The sequence below is a fragment of the Myxine glutinosa genome, chromosome 3 (assembly GCF_964187855.1).
Source record: "Myxine glutinosa chromosome 3, kmMyxGlut1.1, whole genome shotgun sequence".
NCBI classification, from domain to species: domain Eukaryota; kingdom Metazoa; phylum Chordata; class Myxini; order Myxiniformes; family Myxinidae; genus Myxine; species Myxine glutinosa.
The window spans coordinates 174,563,985-174,582,274 of NC_136263.1; the positions used below are offsets into that span (position 1 = coordinate 174,563,985).

General features: G+C 43.7%; 1 protein-coding gene across 2 annotated transcripts in view; it reads right to left on the reverse strand.

Annotated features, from left to right (window-relative positions):
- Positions 1–272: 272 nt before the first annotated feature.
- The window catches only part of UBAC1 (UBA domain containing 1), a 44,430-nt gene continuing 26,412 nt past the window's right edge, over positions 273–18,290 (reverse strand). For both annotated transcript variants that reach the window (XM_068109824.2, XM_068109825.2), the window contains exons 6-10: positions 16,160–16,292; positions 15,703–15,934; positions 14,112–14,198; positions 9,630–9,765; positions 273–737 (exon numbers count right to left, since the gene is read on the reverse strand). In XM_068109824.2, coding sequence (XP_067965925.1) covers positions 622–737; positions 9,630–9,765; positions 14,112–14,198; positions 15,703–15,934; positions 16,160–16,292 — 704 coding nt within the window. In that variant the 3' untranslated portion in view covers positions 273–621. The remainder of the gene's footprint in view (positions 738–9,629; positions 9,766–14,111; positions 14,199–15,702; positions 15,935–16,159; positions 16,293–18,290) is intronic.

The following is an 18,290-nucleotide window of genomic DNA, read 5'->3' on the forward strand; positions in this document are numbered from 1 at the left end:
CTCGCCAGGAAACCGCGAATAGCGGGGCATTGTTTCAATGGAAAAAGGGGGGATGGGTTCACGTGTCGTGAAAATCCACAAATAGAGAGGACCAAATGGAGAGGTTTGGTCCTCTCTATTTGCGGATTTTCATGACACGGGAACCCACCCCCCCTTTTTTCATTGAAACAATGCCCCGCTATTCCCGGTTTCCAGGAACGTATCCCCCGCGAATAGTGGGGTCCCACAATACATTTTGTTGAAACATCCAGTATATAGTATAATCATCGCAGCACAGTGTAGCTCTTTATTGATAATTTTATAGACAGAATTAATTTTCTGCTAAACTTTCATCAAAACAGAACCCTGAACAGTAAACATTTTGCAATCAATTCTACAATCATCAACCAAAAATATATTGCTACTTCAGATAAAGTGGTTGCGAAACCAAACGACTTTAAAAGTTTTGCAAAGAATTTGCAAAACATGTTACTTTGCAGTGGCTTATATAATGATTTTCAACATCAGAAGGCTGATGTTGTTATAAGCACATGGTCTTTGCATAAATAAACACCAAACGTTCGTGCAGACATTTAAACAGACATGGCTTCAATTCAAGAGATCATGTTTCCTCGTGCTGAATCACTGCCTGTTAAGTGTTTGGAAGATGCGAGAGATCTGGAGCATCACAGGCCCTGTCTCAGGGTCATTCATCCATTGCGTGCTGTTCAATGGGTTCTGCAGCATGTCCTCAAATGCTGCGAAAGACCAAAAACTGTCAATGTACATACACAAATTAATGTTCAACAAGGCAACACACAACTTCAACTGATGATGCACAAGACTCTTTATGAGTGATGTTGTTCAAAATACCTGTGATATTTGTACGTGGTTTTTAACATATCTGTAGGAACCTCCCTCATCACACGACCAGAGTGCAATCATTTACATGTGCAAAATGTTTTTTGTTTTTTTTTACTTCTGTAGTTTTCTTCAGCTTCTTCATCACAGCCGGTCACATCACTGCCAGACAGCTACCGGACCACAACCACATCTGTTGCTAGACTCTCCCACCATAGTACTGAGAAGAAAGGATATGGCCACCATCTTGTTTCCTGGTGGGCCGAACACAGGCCTGTAGACCTCTGCTGATAATACACTGCCCGGGTTTGTTGCGTCAGATTAACATTGGCTTTGTTTGGGTCGAGTGTTAAATTATTTGTAAGGTTTAATCAAGCTCATATGCACTTCTCTAAAAAAAATAGCACTACGTAATTGTTGAATGGCCCCACATGCGCATTTCCCAACCGGCCCGTCACTGGATTTTTTAATTGAATTAGGTTAATGGCAAAGTCCAGTACCTCAAATGACCACATACAGGTTTTTATGAACAAAAGGTTTATTACCACAGAGAGAGCAGCAGGGCAGAAGAGACACAGAGACACACAACAAAACTGAGGTAACAGATATAAAACAAATCCCCTGTTCGGAATCACAATGAATCTTATCGATCTAATCTTATTCATTCACATAGGAACATGGGAACACGGAATAGGACATGGCAGAAGGTTAATGAGACAGATGAGAGAATGCAAGCTGCATTTTTCTTATTTAGGCCATTTCCAGCTGTAAAGTCATTTTCAGAATATACGCCCCCGCCCTCCTTGCCATTCACGGTTTGGTCCTCTCTATTTGCGGACTTTCGCGACTCGGGAACCCATCCCCCCTTTTTCCATTGAAACAATGCCCCGCTATTCGCGGTTTTTCCAGGAAAGTATCCCCCGCGAATAGCGGGGTCCCACAATAATTTTGTTGAAACATCGAGTATATAGTATTTAGTATAATCGCAGCATAGTGTAGCTCCCCCCCCCCCCCCCCCCCCCTTAGGCAGCTTACCACCCACAGGCAGGATGGATGCGGTCCAACAGCAACCACCTCCTACCTCCTAGTGAAACTGCCCAAATCCAGAACCACTACTAGCTTCTACTCATTTATTCCTCTCTTTTCCCACCTGTGGAACCACCTTCCATACTATTCGATCTCTGCTACAATGATTACTCATTACTTACATTGGTACAATGATTGTAGCAGTGTAAGTAAAGAAGGCAACACCAGCATATTAATTAAAGCGGATTTAATAGCGGACCAAAAGGCAATGGCATGGAAGTCTTTCAATCCCGAGAGGTTCTGTCGAGCCCACCGGCACACGCACCAATATGGCCACATCTCCGATGGCTTGACTTAATCCCATCGAGGTGGATGCGGCCGTTGGCTCGGTCTTTTGACCTCCTCATGTAGAGACCCAACCTCCTCCCACAGGGACTCGATCTCGTCAGGATCGCTCGTCACACAGTGTTCTTCACCGCTGGACATGCTGATTGAAAACTAACACTGCCTTCTGAATCCTCGTTCACTTCTACTTGCCAGGTCCTGCCGACTACGCTAATTGGAATGAAGCATACAATGCAACTGTCCACAGTTCTACAGGGTATAGTCCTACTGATGATCGCAGTCTTCATGAAGATATATTTGTTGTTACGACTATCCTGGAACGGACCTCATAGTCTAGTAGGAAGACTAGGTCCCCCTGCACCCCCTGGAGATATACTTCTAATCAGTGTTTCTAGATTGGAAAAAATGTGTAGAAAATGACTAGCTATGGCCCCAAGCTGAAAAATTGTCCCACATACCATTTTTATGCAAATTACTGCTGCCATTATCAAAAAAACGATTTTTGACATATCTCAGCCAATATTGCAGATAATTGAAAAATGAAGGTGTCTAGACCCATGTTTTGAAGGGCATAGATCATGATAGAACTATTCATAACATGATTACATGTGTCTATGGTATACTAGTATGCTAATTAGTGCTTTATTTACAAAATAATCACAGTTTTACGAAATAATAGACTCATATTAAGGTCCGTCTACACAGACGTTAACACAAAGTTTTATTTTTCTAAATATTACAACTGTCAAAATAGTCCTAGCACTCAATGTGACCACTCTTCGACTGTTGATTTGCTGGGTGGGGGAGAACCAGTTGCAGAGGTGAAACCCCCTAGCCCAGGCACAGGCTGCAGGCCACAGCTTCCGATGTATCTGATGAAGAGCCAGATGTAGTACTCTTGCATCGTAGTGGCATAGACTGTGTCATTCTCTGCTGGCGGTGTGAATGATGAGCCTTCAGGGAACTTCGGGCCAACGCGAGTAAAGTGCAAGGGTGGGAGAGTTTTTGGTGTGTCGACCTTCAGGCTACGCTGTTGTGACCTATTGATGGTAGGTAGCATTCGGTCCTTGCTGCTCTCGAACCCGGGCTTGACCTCCTGCACCATGATTCCTCCAGCACTGTTTACAATGTTGCTGCCGTGCACACTGGTAGTGGTTTTATTCAAGTTGTCCCACTCACAGTGGAATACAAGGTTGCCCTCTCCTGTCACAATTTGTGGTGTACGATAAGTTGAGACTTCATCCAGGACCTTGGCGAGAGCAGTTTCCAACTCCAAGGCGAAATCGTAGCTCTCAGAGTGTCCAAGCCTGTGTAGTATTGTGGTGAGCTGTTTGCTTCGGAACAGGTGCCTTACAGTCACACAGAGGAGAATGTGCTTTGGTAACTTCCATTTTCCATCTGACACTGCACGGCACAGATCTTGTCCAATGGAGAAGACCAGACGCTTCACCTTTTCTGTCTCGATGCCCTCCTTGCCAGTCATTAGCACGCTGAGAAAGCGGACAAGGTCTGGAGGTAGGATGTCTTCAGGATTGAGCTCCATGTCTTCAGCTGTTGGTGGCCATGGTTGGTCTTTACACTCTCTGAAAGCCTGTAGAATACCCTGGCGAAGTTGGAGGGCAACATTTTGGTTCTTGTTTGTGCTTCCGAGTGTGAATGCTCGTGCGAGAGCATTGGAAACTGTTATGTTTGAGCTGTGCACAAGCCAGAAAGAAATGACATCACATTTGTCATGATCAACCTTCGTGAAGTGGATATGCTCCTTGATTGGGTCATTCTGTAGGCGTTTCAGTAGTTTCTCTGACCGATAATTTGAGTTCTCATATCCATTCAGTTTCAGTTCCTCGACATAGAGCAAGCGCAAGGAAGAAAGCTGTAGAACTTTATTCTGCTGGATGACCTGGGTTTGAATGTGTTCCAGTACTGAGTTGAATGCCTTTTCATGGGCGGCTGACATGCAAGCCTGCTCCTTTGGTGCTTCGGCTCTGTGAATCGCACGCTCATAGTTGTAGAATGCTGTGCGGAAAGCTTTAAAACATGACGGATGGTGTTTGGCCTCACATGCAAAGAGGTCTTTGTTTTTCACCTTTCGATGGAGTCGATAGAGACCCATTTTCTCAGCCCGTGTTTCGATTTGCTCCCATGCATTTTCTTTGTTTTTAAAGGATGGGAAGGTTGTAGGCCTCTCAGTATTGCGATGAGCATCTTTGGTCTCAACTTTCTCACAAAATATACACTCTGGCGGGAAGATGGGTTCAGCAGAACCTCCTGGTTTACGAGGAGAGTGATGCCATGATGAGGTTGATGGCCCTGGTTCTGTATCATCTCCCAGACGATGAAAGTGGCGGACAAAGTGCTTATAACACTTGCTGTGATATCCTACTCTTTCTAGGTCATCAGGAAGAGTTGCCGGGATCTGATCACATACTGATTGCATACGACATGGGGAGTCATGCGGTTGGTTGAGACGTCTATCCCGGATCTTTTGAAGCAGTTGCAGTTTTTCTGAAGCAGATCCTTTAATTTTACGGAGGGGCGTGAAATCCCCATGATCAGACATGGATGGTACATGAAGGATGCATGTAGGAGGAGAGCTTTGGGCTGCAGGTTCTACACTCCGTTTTCTTTTGGGCATGCTTGCTGTCGATGTCTACCATCACTGTTAAATGACAAATAAGAAATCACGAATGATGTTAAAAGTGCCTGTGAAAGGAGGCTCTGAGTTTTCAGTGAGGTAACAGAGGTTCTGAGTCATGTTCTACACTAGGGTACTTTTTAGCTGACTAAACCATGTTTAGTGGCATCAAAAGTGCTAATAGCTAAAACATCTAAATTCTTCCACACTAACGTTAGCTATCTAGGCCAATGAAACATTGTGCTAAGTTACTGTAGCTAGCTCAGCTGTCGTGCCTCTTTCTGGTTCAATTCATATACAGAAGTCAACAGATATGTCTCATGTTTGGCATTAACAAAAGTTTAAGTTACACCGACATTAGGAACATACTGTACATAGATGAGGCTAGCTTTAACGTTAGCTAACATGGTGCTAGCTGGCTCAGCTGTTATTCTGCCTGTTTATGATTTCATGCAGAAACTGAAGTCAAGAGTGTGAGTAACATTATAGTTAGCATCTTACCTGGCTAGATTGGAGGATGAATACCAAGAACAACACACAGATGGAATGGAAGACTGAACTTTCAACTGAGGTATTCAATAACATCAACGTTACCAATTGATACGAGCGCGCGACATTACCAATTGATACGAGCGCGCGAGCGCGCATGTTACATGGATGGAAATGTAAAATGGCAGCTATAGCAGCACTAATTTGGATCTCTAGTCTGTCATTTCTGCACTGTGATTGGATAACATAAAAAAATATGTTTGGGAGTTAACAGCAGGAGTTGGTAGATTTTACGTGGGCTGGGTGAGAAACCTTTAAATAAGCAAGTGAAAATCTCTCGCAATACAAAGTCAATGGTGGGAAGAAAAGTTGAGTGGTACCAATGTTACTGCCAATGTCCCGCCCCTATGCAAGACTCAGGAGCATCTTGTTGACATTTAACCTTGAAAATACCTGGGTTTAGACCCCTTATGTACCATGTTAAGTTATCTGCAGTATTAACGTATCCTTATCATTTGTAAAACTGATTATTTTGTAATTACAGCATTAATATGCATACTAGTATACCATAGACACATGTAATCATGTTATGAATAGTTCTATCATGATCTATGCCCTTCAAAACATGGGTCTAGACACCTTCATTTTTCAATTATCTGCAATATTGGCTGAGATATGTCAAAAATCGTTTTTTTGATAATGGCAGCAGTAATTTGCATAAAAATGGTATGTGGGACATTTTTTCAGCTTGGGGCCATAGCTAGTCATTTTCTACACATTTTTTCCAATCTAGAAACACTGATTAGAAGTATATCTCCGGGGGGTGCAGGGGGACCTAGTCTTCCTACTAGACTATCATGTGCAGATTCTTTGAGGAAAGAATGCTCCAGGCAGCTTACCAACACAGGTTTAAATCACTTTACATTTTGTTTTAAACATTCCAATACGATGGTAAAAAAACCGTGCTTTTGTCAAATAAATCCACGAATGTTAGCTGCCCAAAAGGAAGTGACTCCGCGCGAACTGCCCCAGCGGAGATAACACAAGACCTGGGTGGAGCATGAATATGCATGAAGCAAAACATGGAGGGAGCAAATATGTGCATTTTACATTCAAACTTGGTTCCATCACACCCCCCGCCTGGTATTTTTTTTATATAAACCACTATAGCAATTGATTGAGGAAAGAGAATTACGTGAACATTGGCTTTGGTGTAGCCACCTTGGCTCAGAACATTTGCAAATTAATGATGAGTTGACTACACAGTACATCATATATAAACACTAAATTCATGGACTACACTCTGGCTAACAGATAAGGACACAGTGGAAAGAAAACAACAGGAGAATATGAAATTAACAATCAATAAAACACGATGAAGGAATTCACTCTTCTTCTGCTGGTATAAGCAATACGACCTCAGGTACGGGCTGCAGCTAGATATGGGGTTTGCCACCCTTCATGGTGTGGATTCGTACTTTTCGAAAACCGACTGTCATTGTCTCAGTCACACGTCCATAGGGCCAGGCTTTCCTGTGAATATCTGTCTTCAACAGAACGATATCATCACCGACACTCATCAAGTATCTTGATAAACCTTTTGTCCATTTCCGTCATTTAGCACATTTTGAGCCCAGACAAAGTTGCTTCCACAGTCTGAAAGTAAGGTTGAGCCCAGACATAGCCACGAAGTAGCAGAGTGCATCGATAAATGAACCTTCCATGGTCCAAAAAAAAAAATCAAGGCCAACATGGGTATAGGGAGCAGAAGGTAGATGTCGTTCAGGGGGAAGATCAGCCACTTGCTGCTGTACGCATTTCCTTTGGAGTTTATGACATGTGACACACTTGTTCAGTATACCATCAATGAGACGCTTGCCACCAACGATCCAATATCCACCGGGACGAATAGTGCCACTTGGGAAGTGTCGACCTTGATCATGATAATGACGTACATCGACGGTTGTAAAGTGATGCTGTCTGGGTAGTATGACTGGATGTCACTCCTTGCCACTTGGGTCTGCTCAGTCGAGTATACCCCTGACTCTTAGAATACCTTCATCGTCGAAGACAGCAATCAATTTGTGCAGGGTGCTGGACTTGTCCATTTGCCCGCCGTTAGTGAGGCTGCGAGAATAGGACTGGCGAACGTTGCTAATTACGATAGTTTTAGCCTTCTCCAACGGATTAACTGGAAGTTGTTGGTGGTCACGTCGACCATTGTGATTGTCTGCCTCTTTAGCTTGACCAAGCATATGAAATCGACCACTGATAAGCGTATACTGCAATCAATGTCATCCCTGGCAAGTTGATGAATTTACCCTGAGTATGAATATAAATTGAAAAAGTCAGGAGACGACAATGGTTCACGAGGGAGCGGTATTCAATGACAAAGGACGGACTATAACCGAAACAGGCCCGGACTGGGGGGTCGGGGGCCTACGTAGTAAGTGTCGGCCCCCGACATGCGGTGTACATGCCTATTTACAAAAGGCCCCAATGCTCTGCGTGCGCAGGCCTTTAAGAGCCAGCTGTACATAATTGTGTGTGGTGTTGGCCTGGAAATGTCAAAACGAAGGTTACTGACCTTGAAATGAGATAGAAAATAATGTATAATCAGTTATGAGGTTAGTTAGCTGCACAATACCGAAAATTCGGTTCGATTCCGACAACTTTGAAAATTTGACCTTTGTGACCTTCAAAGGTCAAAGATTCTGAAATTTGTTGGAAAACTTGCATTTCATGATGTATGTGATAATATAAGATCATGTATGACATTTCACCCTATCAGGAAGCGAACAATGTAATAAAACCATCAAAAATCGACTTTTCTAAATTTTGCGACCTTGTGACCTTGACCTTGGGGCAAAAATGAAAAATCGAGCTCCGTGGGGCTAGACACATGACATTGGCCTAACCAAATACCAAAACCCCTGTCAGATTCCACCAACTCCCTCGGAGAAGATATAGCTTGCAATCGATTACCCCCTAAAAAGATCTTTTTCGGGCGTGGCTCCGCCCACAATGGGCGCAATACGCCCACTCTCGGCACGACACAACTAGATCATGATATCAACCTCCCACCCAAGTTTCAACAAGATCGGATATCATCGGGTTGTTATGCTGCGGACACACAGACACACACCCATGATGAATATAGTGGTCACTCTGTTTGATAACTCGTGAACCAATAAGCCAAACCTTTACAGTATATCTCGTCCAGCACTGTCCGCCAAAGAAAAGAAAATGCGTATTTATTAACAAGCTTAGCTTGGTACGAATAAACGATTTGGCAGGATGTCGTCCTGACGAGGATTGGCGGCTCTGCTTTCATTTATTCGTTACTATAAAGTAATAAGTCTGTCTTCAAAGATCTGAGTGCCACACGGATGCCATCCTAGTTTGGAGGTGATGTGTCAGCATAATTTACATGGATGACATCAGTATCATGTCACGCCTAGGGTCAGTGTGCTCCTTTCATTTAATTTATTATTCCCGACTGCAAGCCTTCTAACTGGTGATCAATAGGGCAGAAACAGTGTTCGTGTGGCAGACCACACTTGTTGCTAACAGGTCACTGGAAGAGCATGGAAGGAGTCGATTTATTTATCATCCTAACCACCTCGGGAAATTGATAAGGTGAGAGCCGATTAGTTATTCCCTCCAATTTATGGGTGAGAGACATGATTGGGTCTTGATACATATACATGTGCGTGCACGCATGCACACACACCTGCCCTTCTAGTCAAAGAAAGTGCCCCCCTCTCACACGGCTTTCTTATACCATGTGCTCCCCCACCCCAGACCTTCTCCGGCTCTGTGCCTCCATCCCCCAGCCTTCTGTGGCTACATGCTCCCCCTTCCGGCATTCTCCGACTAAATTTCCCTCAGTCTTGTCCGGCCCTGTGCCACCCCAACATTTTCAGACCTCTGAGAGGTGGCACGTGACGGCACGTGCTGCCCCGGTGTGTCTTTTGCTGCATGCCCCCCCTACCCCAGTGTTGTTCAGCACCACGCCATCCAGTGTTGCCTGGTTCAGTACCCCCACCGATGTTTTCCGACTCCGTGCCAACCAGTGCCCCAGCCAGTGTTGTCCGACTCCATGCATTGCCCCTCCCCCCCCCCCCCCCCAGCCTTCCTGTTTCCGTCCGCCCCCCCCCCCTCCCCCAAACTAGGGAATTGTGGGGTTGGAGGAGGACTTCACCATATTGCTAAACGGTGCCTACAACAACTTGATTCTTAAGCAGCAGGTCAAGTCATTTAGCAGTATAAATGTGCAAAATAAACTCATTACCAAGCAAAAGCTTGGGGTTACTAAGCCCAAGTTGCACCACTGGATTCTCCAGGATGGCCTGAAAGAGTGGACCCTGTGGGTCCACTCCGCCTTCATCGGCAACAGGGGCTTGTTCTTCTCCCAACAGCCACTCACACTGTAAAGAGTAGAAATAAGAATGAGGCGCAATAATTACATAACATTTCTGTGCTAAACGTCTCCTCTACCCACCCTCAAACCAACATGCTGGATTTTCCTTGTGCTTCCTCATATTAAAAACATGTCTTGAAAAGATTGACATACAGGAAGGACAACTTGTTTGGCCAATAAACAATCACCATCACAATTTGCTAATATCGATGAAGTACTATACAAAACATACAGACAGGTGAAATACAACCATTCCAAATGGAGTTGTTTTCTTTTTTGCCTCAACAACCATTCAACAGTAGCAAAGTTGTTAGATAAGTATTATCCCAAAATAAGATAATCTTAATTTCTTAAAAATGCATCTGAATGTCTCAGTTTTTGTTTTTAAACAAATTACAGAAATGTGCAACTTTAAGGACCATGTAGTCAGGACTCCAGGTATCCTGTTATGTGCACCGGCACAATCATGAAGAAAGAGGCTCTTTGCTAAAATATACAGTCACGTGAAAAAGTAAGTACACCCCATGTAAAGTTTTGACTTTTCCAACATATTTCAACATACAGCCATTTGATCTTCATTTCAACAATATTGATAGATAAAGGTGATATAATATAACAAATATCATGAAACATTTACATTTTGTAGTCCATTGTATAATTTAAATAAACATAAATGAAAATTTTTCATGTGGAAAAAGTAAGTACACCCTTGGCTCTAATAGGTGGTATTGCCCCCTTTGGCAGAAACAACCTCAAGTAGGCGTTTCTTATAACTGTCTACCAGTCTCTGACATCGACTGGGAGAAATTTTTGCCCACTCCTCCATGCAGAATTCTTTCAGCTGTGCGATGTTTCATGGGTTTCTTGCATGCACAGCTCGTTTCAAATCCCCCCACAACATGTCGATGGGATTTAGATCCGCGCTTTGACTTGGCCATTCCAGAACCCTCCATTTCTTTCTTTTCAGCCATTCCTTGGTGGATTTACTGGTATGTTTAGGGTCACTGTTGTTGTTGCAAGGTCACACTGTCATGTTGCAAGGTCCACCTTCGGTTGAGCTTCAACTTTCCGACAGATGGCCTCACATTATCCTCAAGCACCCTCTGATACAATGAAGAATTCATAGTGGATTCTATGATGGTGAGCTGCCCAGGCCCTGATGCAGCAAAGCTGCCCCAAACCATAATATTTCCACCACCATGCTTTACAGTTGGTATCAGATTCTTGTGGTCAAATGCTGTCTTTGGTTTTCGCCAAACATGTCTTCTGGTACTGTGGCCAAATATCTCTACCTTTGACTCATCTGTCCAGAGCACATTGTTCCAGAAGTGCTGGTCTTTGCCGAGGTGTTCATTGGCAAACTTTAGTCTTGCCCTGATGTTCTTTCTGGACAGGAAAGGTTTCCTCCTGGCACACCTCCCATGTAGATCAAATTTCTGCAGCCTCTTTCTAATGGTAGACTCGTGCACTTTGAGATCAACAGTGGCAAGAGCTACCTGTATGTCCCGTGATGACATTCTGGGGTTCTTAGAGACTTCTTTCAGCATCTTGCGGTCTGCTCTCAGGCTGAACTTGCTGGGGCGGCCTGGCCTGAACAAGTTGGCAGTTGTTTCGAATCTTCTCCACTTGTAGATTATCTTCCGGACAGTCGAATGATTGATTTCAAATTGTTTGGAGATCTTTTTAAATCCCTTCCCAGACTCGTAGGCATCTAAAACCTTCTTTCTAAAGGCTTCAGAGAGCTCTTTTGATCTGGGCATGGTGACGCCGCACACTTCAACAACAAAGAGCAAACCAAACTAAATGTCTGAGGTTTAAATAAGACAGGTTCCTCCAAGATCCTCTCTGACGATGTTCTAATCATTTGCACCTGAGCTGATGCACCCGATTCTAATTTTAGATATTTGAAGTAGTGATAAATGTAGGGGTGTACTTACTTTTTCCACATGCGAAATTTGCATTTATGTTTATTTAAATTATACAATGGACTACAACATGTAAATGTTTCATGATATTTGTTATATTATATCACCTTTGTCTATCAATATTGTTGAAATGAAGATCAAATATCTGTATGTTGAACTATGTTGAAAAAGTTAAAACTTTACATGGGGTGTACTTACTTTTTCACATGACTGTAAATAATTATCAGCACAATACAACCATTGGTGAGGATCTTCTTCAAAGTGTCACCCATAAAGGACAAACTTTCAATGAATTATAAAAAAATTAAGGAAATCTAGAGCTTGTAAACAGATCTGTGCTGAAGGAATGGATGGAATAGCACAACTCATCCAAACTCTGATTTCCTCAAACTTGCCTCAGGTTTTACATTGCTATGCTGAAGGAGTAATTATATACAGTGCATTCAGAAAGTATTCAGACCCCTTCACTTTTTTCACATTTTGTTATGTTACAGCCTTATGCTGAAATCGTTTAGATTCATTTTTTCCCTCATCAATCTGCACTTAATACCCCTTAATGACAAAGAGAAAACAGCATTTTAGAAAGTTTTGCAAATTTATTATAAATAAAAAACTAAAATATCACATTGACATAAGTATTCATACCCTTTGCTATGACACTTGCAATTTAGATCAGGTGCCTCCCATTTCTCTTGAAAGCCCACAGAATCTTGTTTCTCACAGTCTGAGAGTCCTTTAGGTGCTTTTTTGCAAACTCCAAGCAGGTTCATGTGTCTTTCACTGAGGAGAGGCTTCCGTCTGGCCACTCTGCCATAAAGCCCAGATCGGTGGAGTGTTGCAGTGATGGTTGTCCTTCTGGAAGTTTCTCCCTTCTCCACACAGGATCTATGGAGCTCAGCCAGAGTGACCATCGGGTTCTTGGTCACGTCTCTTGCCAAGGCCCTTCTCCCCCGATTGCTCAGTTTGGCCGGGCGGCCAGCTCTAGGAAGAGTCCTGGTTGTTCCAAACTTCTTCCATTTAAGAATTATGGAGGCCACTGTGCTCTTGGGAACATTGAATGCAGCAGAAATTTTTTGTAGGCTTCCCCAGATCTGTGCCTCGACACAATCCTGTCTCTGAGCTCTGCAGGCAGTTCCTTCGACCTCATGGCTTGGTTTTTGCTCTGATATGCATTGTCAGCTATGAGACCTTATATAGACAGGTGTGTGCTTTTCCAAATCATGTCCAATCAATTGAATTTACCACATGTGGACTCCAATCAAGGTGTAGAAACATCTCAAAGATGATCAAGAGAAATGGGAGGCACCTGAGCTTAATTTCAAGTGTCATAGCAAAGGGTATGAATACTTATGTCAATGTGATATTTTAGTTTTTTATTTTTAATAAATTTGCAAAACTTTCTAAAATCCTGTTTTCTCTTTGTCATTATGGTGTATTGAGTGTAGATTGATGAGGGAAAAAATGAATTTAAACGATTTCAGCATAAGGCTGCAATATAACAAGATGTGAAAAAGTGAAGGGGTCTGAATACTTTTCTGAATGCACTGTATACAAAGTCATTGCAAGAAGTTTGTGAAGCTGCAGCAGATCTTCAATGTATTTAGTGTATCAATATATTGTAATAAATGTTAATGGTTTTACCCTCATAAGCATGAAGATCATGACGAAAACACCAATAATGTCCCAGGAAAGTTTCCATAATAGGTCAACATTGCATCTCAATATGGTTTTATGGGGCGAGGAGTGGGCAGTGGGAGGACAGGTAGTTTATAATGTTACTTCCTTGTCCTAGATACTTGATTGCATGTTCAAAGTGTGTATTTGTGGGGATATAAAAGGAAGACAATTCCACCCTTGCTTTACATCATTATACATACTTGTACCACCCAGTGTGTACCCCGGTTTAGAATAGGTACACTGTATCCCTGCACATCGTAAGAGGCGACTTAGGGTTGGCGTCAGGAAGGGCATCCGGCCATAAAAACATTGCCTCAAACAGGGAACCATGATTGTCATGGGGCCCGCAAGGCTAACCCCCGCTCTAGCAGGGAAAAATTGCCTTAAAAAACTATCATTCCTTCATACATACTTGTACCAAGTTTGACTTGGTTCCCTTCAGTCATTCTTAAGTTATCACGGTAATGAAAACCGACCACAGACGGACGAACAGCTGGGCAGACAACCCGAAACCATAATGCCTCCGGCGACTTCATAAACGTGATTGTCGTGTTCAGTGATATAATGGGGCTAATTCTATCCATTAAAATGTCATATTATGAGAAAAAGGTGGCATTGATTTGACATGACTCTGGCCAACTTGTACATATGCATGTATAAAGGGTCAAAATTTAAACAACATTTTCCAAAGTTGTCGTTGAATGTACAACAATGGCAAGTGTGGGAAGCATAATAATCGTGTATTTCTTACAGCAGCATCCTGCTGGTTGTTGCAATGCCTCAAGGCAGATATCACAGCCTCCTCCTCAAACCCCATTTCAAGAAGGGATGCCAAAACCTGTAAAAAAATGTACCATAAAACTCCAAGCTCGCACAGAAATGCTGCAATAAATATCAAAGAAGCATCGACTTTCATGGGAAAAATAACAATACGGACCAGAAACTGTGACGTATTAATAACAAGTAGGCATACAAATAGTCAAACATGACTTGCTCATAAAGGATTGTGTGTATCATTATCTATCTATAATTCCAGTAATCTCTGTGTGTATGTTTGTATGTTTGTATGTTTGTATGTTTGTATGTCTGTGACCGCTGTTTCTCGACAACCACGGGTCCGATATACTTGAAACTTGCCAGGTATATTGCTGGGGACCCGAGGATGTGCCTTTTCAAGGTTTCATATTAATCGGAGAAGTAGTTACCGAGCTATGTCCAAAAAACGATTCAACCAATCAGAGAGCAGCGAGCTATCACGTGTGCCGAACGTGGCGAACAGACTCTGCCTCGGACGGCACATTTGAGAGCGTATTCATTTATTTCACGTTGGAAAACTATGTTGCCGTTAAACTATGTTTTAAAACTAATTAAAACTAATTTGCGATTCATCGTAACTGCGATTTGCGACCTTCCGGACAGTGAAGACTGCACTTCCGGCAGCCAATCACAGAACGCGTTGTTGCGTCGGCGTGGCCGATGTGAGAGCGAGCCGAGCCGAGCGCGTGCGCCATTACGGTTCGTAATTCGATTTCTTCCGGAGAAAATAATAATTTCTCGATTTCTTGTGCGCATTATTTCTCCCAATTCAGTCAGAGCGAAGGGCGGAAGCGAAGAGCGTTGTTTTTTTTGTTTACGGGCGTACGGGCGGGGTAGAGCGTACGGGTAGCGTTTTTTTTTTTTTTTGGCAAGGAACGGGCACCCACGTACGGGCATGCCCTAGTTTTTTAAATCTCGAGATTATATTGTGGTAAAGCAGGTCTGTAAAGCTCGATACTTTTTGTAATGAATATTGTCTCTTAATGCCTTAAACAATACTAATTCCTCTTTTTGTCTGTTCCGTCCTGATCTGCTCATACTAGCTCTTCCACCAGCCTCGACTATGTATACAAAAAAATGCTCCTCTTTTTTCCCCCACCTGTGGAACCAACTTCCACATCCTCTTCAACCTTATTCTTCCCTCCAGTTCTTCACGACAGCTGTTCACCACTGCCTCAGATCGTTCCCAATTCAAAAGCACCATCTTTTCTACCATTGTTAACCCCACCCCAATCCCTCCTTCCAAATTTCCAGTTTTCCCTCCTTGGAGTTTCCTTCTGTATCCATTTTGTCCACCCCATGCATCCTCTCCTGCCCCCCATTCCTCTCCACACCCATTGTGTCCGGTTTCTGTCTGTTACATTCTGATTCATTCAGCAGATCTTCAATGTATAGAGTGTATCAATCTTCCACGAGTACTAGCTCCTCCACGTCCTAGCTCTTCCACGAGCCTCGAGTATATTTTTCAACAAATTAGTAAATAAATAATTGAAGGGGTAATCAAATTCAAGTTGGTATAAACTTACTGTGGGATTCGGTTTAAACTCCTTGCGCCAGCGTATTCGGCGGAAAACTTCTGTAAGCTCGTCTAGGCCAGAACGACTGGCAGTGGAAGAACCAGCGGTTTCTCGCTGTGGTGCTGGGGATGGTGGTGAAGCTTCGTCGTGTGGCATGGAGGAAGAAGACTGAGATTGAGACAAGGTTGGTGAGATGCCATCGTGTTCAATAAGCCATTCCATTGCTTGAGTGACTGACATCCTGCGAAAAAGAAATGTCAAACAGACAGATTATTGTCAAATTTCACTTTAAATGTCACCCAAATTTTACTGTTCCATTAACAATAAATCTACAAAATCTGCTCTTAAGAATGATGTTCTTGGATTATTTTGACCACCTGCCAATGAAATATTTTCAAAGCATCCATAAATATTTTGAAAAATCAAAATCTCAAAGGAGGATCAACACAGCTTTAAAAACACCCACTGGTTCTGCTGCAAGGCGCGCTGTGCTCGGCTAACAGGAAACCCCATCTCCAAGAGCTGCTGCAATGCCTGGTCGTCAACCTTGTATCCCTCTCCATCAAATTCTTCCTGATCATCATCATCTTCCTCAAGTGCTGCAGGATTGGAAGTCCTATTACACTTTGATATGGCATGTCACAATCACATTATTGTCCAGAACAAAGCAAAGTTCAAATCTCATGACAACAAAACAAACCCTGAAAATAACCAGATTAAGTTAAAAACTTACCAGACTCTGTGGCATTGTGGTTACAGAGTCCGCCCAGAGTCTGATAGGTCGGAGGTTTGATTATTACCCTGGCAGGGTCTACCAAAGTTGAAATATGGTATACATGCTGCTTCTTAGCTTGACGCTCACCATTTGGATGGAGCATGGCCAAACATGTGGGTTGGCATCCCATGGCAGGGGTGAGGGAGGTAGGCGAATTCTCCTTAATTACCCCACAGACTGGGTATACAAAAGTGGCGTCACAAGATGGCATCACTAACATCCGGTAACGTCAACATGACTTGAAAGTGTCAGTCCCAGTGATCCAACACTGTGTCAGTGTCAGTCCCAGTCAACAACAAGTCTTCCACATCCTGCCCTACCGCTCCCCCCCCCCCCTGTTCTGTATCCGATGCTCCCCCTTCCTCTTCCTTAACAGTATGGACCTCAAACATCCGGGGCCTTCGCTCAAACTTAACTGATCTCTCCATACAGGTTGCTTCTGACAAACCAGACGTGATCTGCTTAACAGAAACCTTCCTCCTTCATGATGTCTCTGATTCCTTGGTATCTCTCCCAGGTTACTCCCTCCTCCGGTATGATAGACCTGAGCCTCGTTCTGGAGGTGGGGTTGCTATCTTTATAAAAAACTCTCTTCCTCACTTGCCCTGCACTGCCCTCTCTCCACCTCACCCCCAGGAATACCTTTGGCTACGGCTTCCCCTTCGCTCCCACCTTTTGTTCATATGCGTGTTGTACCGTCCACCAAACAGTGATGACTCCATCTACATCTCGCTGTCTGATAATATGGACCAACTTCTATCTACCCATCCCAACTCTCTCTTCCTCATATGTGGTGATTTCAACTGTCACCATGCCAGTTGGCTGGGGGTGGGTACCTCTCTCACCAGCCATGGCTCTTCAGCAAAGGACTTCTGTGACTCACTGGGACTGACACAATCTGTCAATTTCCCAACCCGGATCTCAGTCAACGGAGAATCTTCTCTTCTGGACTTGGTTATGACTAACTTCCCTGAAAATGTCTGCTGCTCTTCTTCTGCTCCAATCGGCTCTTCTGATCATGTGCTTGTTAAAGTGGACATCTCTCTGACCATTTTCAGAGAGCCTCCTCAGCGTCGATGACTCTGGCATTTCACTCAGGCCAACTGGCACGGTCTTCAAGCAGCCATCAATCATCTGGACTGGTCTCCCATCTCTACTGCCTCTGACATCAACTCATCCTGGGAATTCTTCCAAAGTAAATTGCTCTCTCTCATGCACAGTTTTATCCCTTCTCGTCTTCAGTTGTCATACCCTTCCTCCCGTCCATGGTACACGGAATCTTGTGGTGAGGCTATTGCCCAGAAACAACTTGCTTTCGTCTCCTGGAAAGCAAATCCAAAGGAAGGAAATCTCATTTCCTTTCACAAAGCCCGAAGCAAGTGTGTGTCCACCCTCAGGAGAGCCAGGAAACAATATCTCTCCGTCCTCAGGACCGAACTCTCTTATCTGTCTCCCTCTTCCAAATCCTGGTGGCGTCTGGTAAAATCCGTTTCTGGTGTTTGTTCCCCCTCCATCCCCTCCCTCACCTTAAATGGCCACACGGCTGACTCCGCACGTGAAAAAGCCGAATGCCTCAACTCTGTGTTTGCCTCTAAATCTTGTGTCCCAAACCCATCCCTCTCTGTACCCACCGTACCCAGTCGTACCCAGCTGCTCCTGGACTCTGTGTCCTTTCCTCCTGACAAGGTGGAAAAGTGTCTGTCAACCCTCGACTCCGATTCTGCAACTGGACCTGACGGCATCAGCCCACCGGTCCTAAAATCATGTTCTTCCGCTCTTTCACTCCCTCTCTCTCTCTGTTCTCTTCACCCTCTCTTTTGCT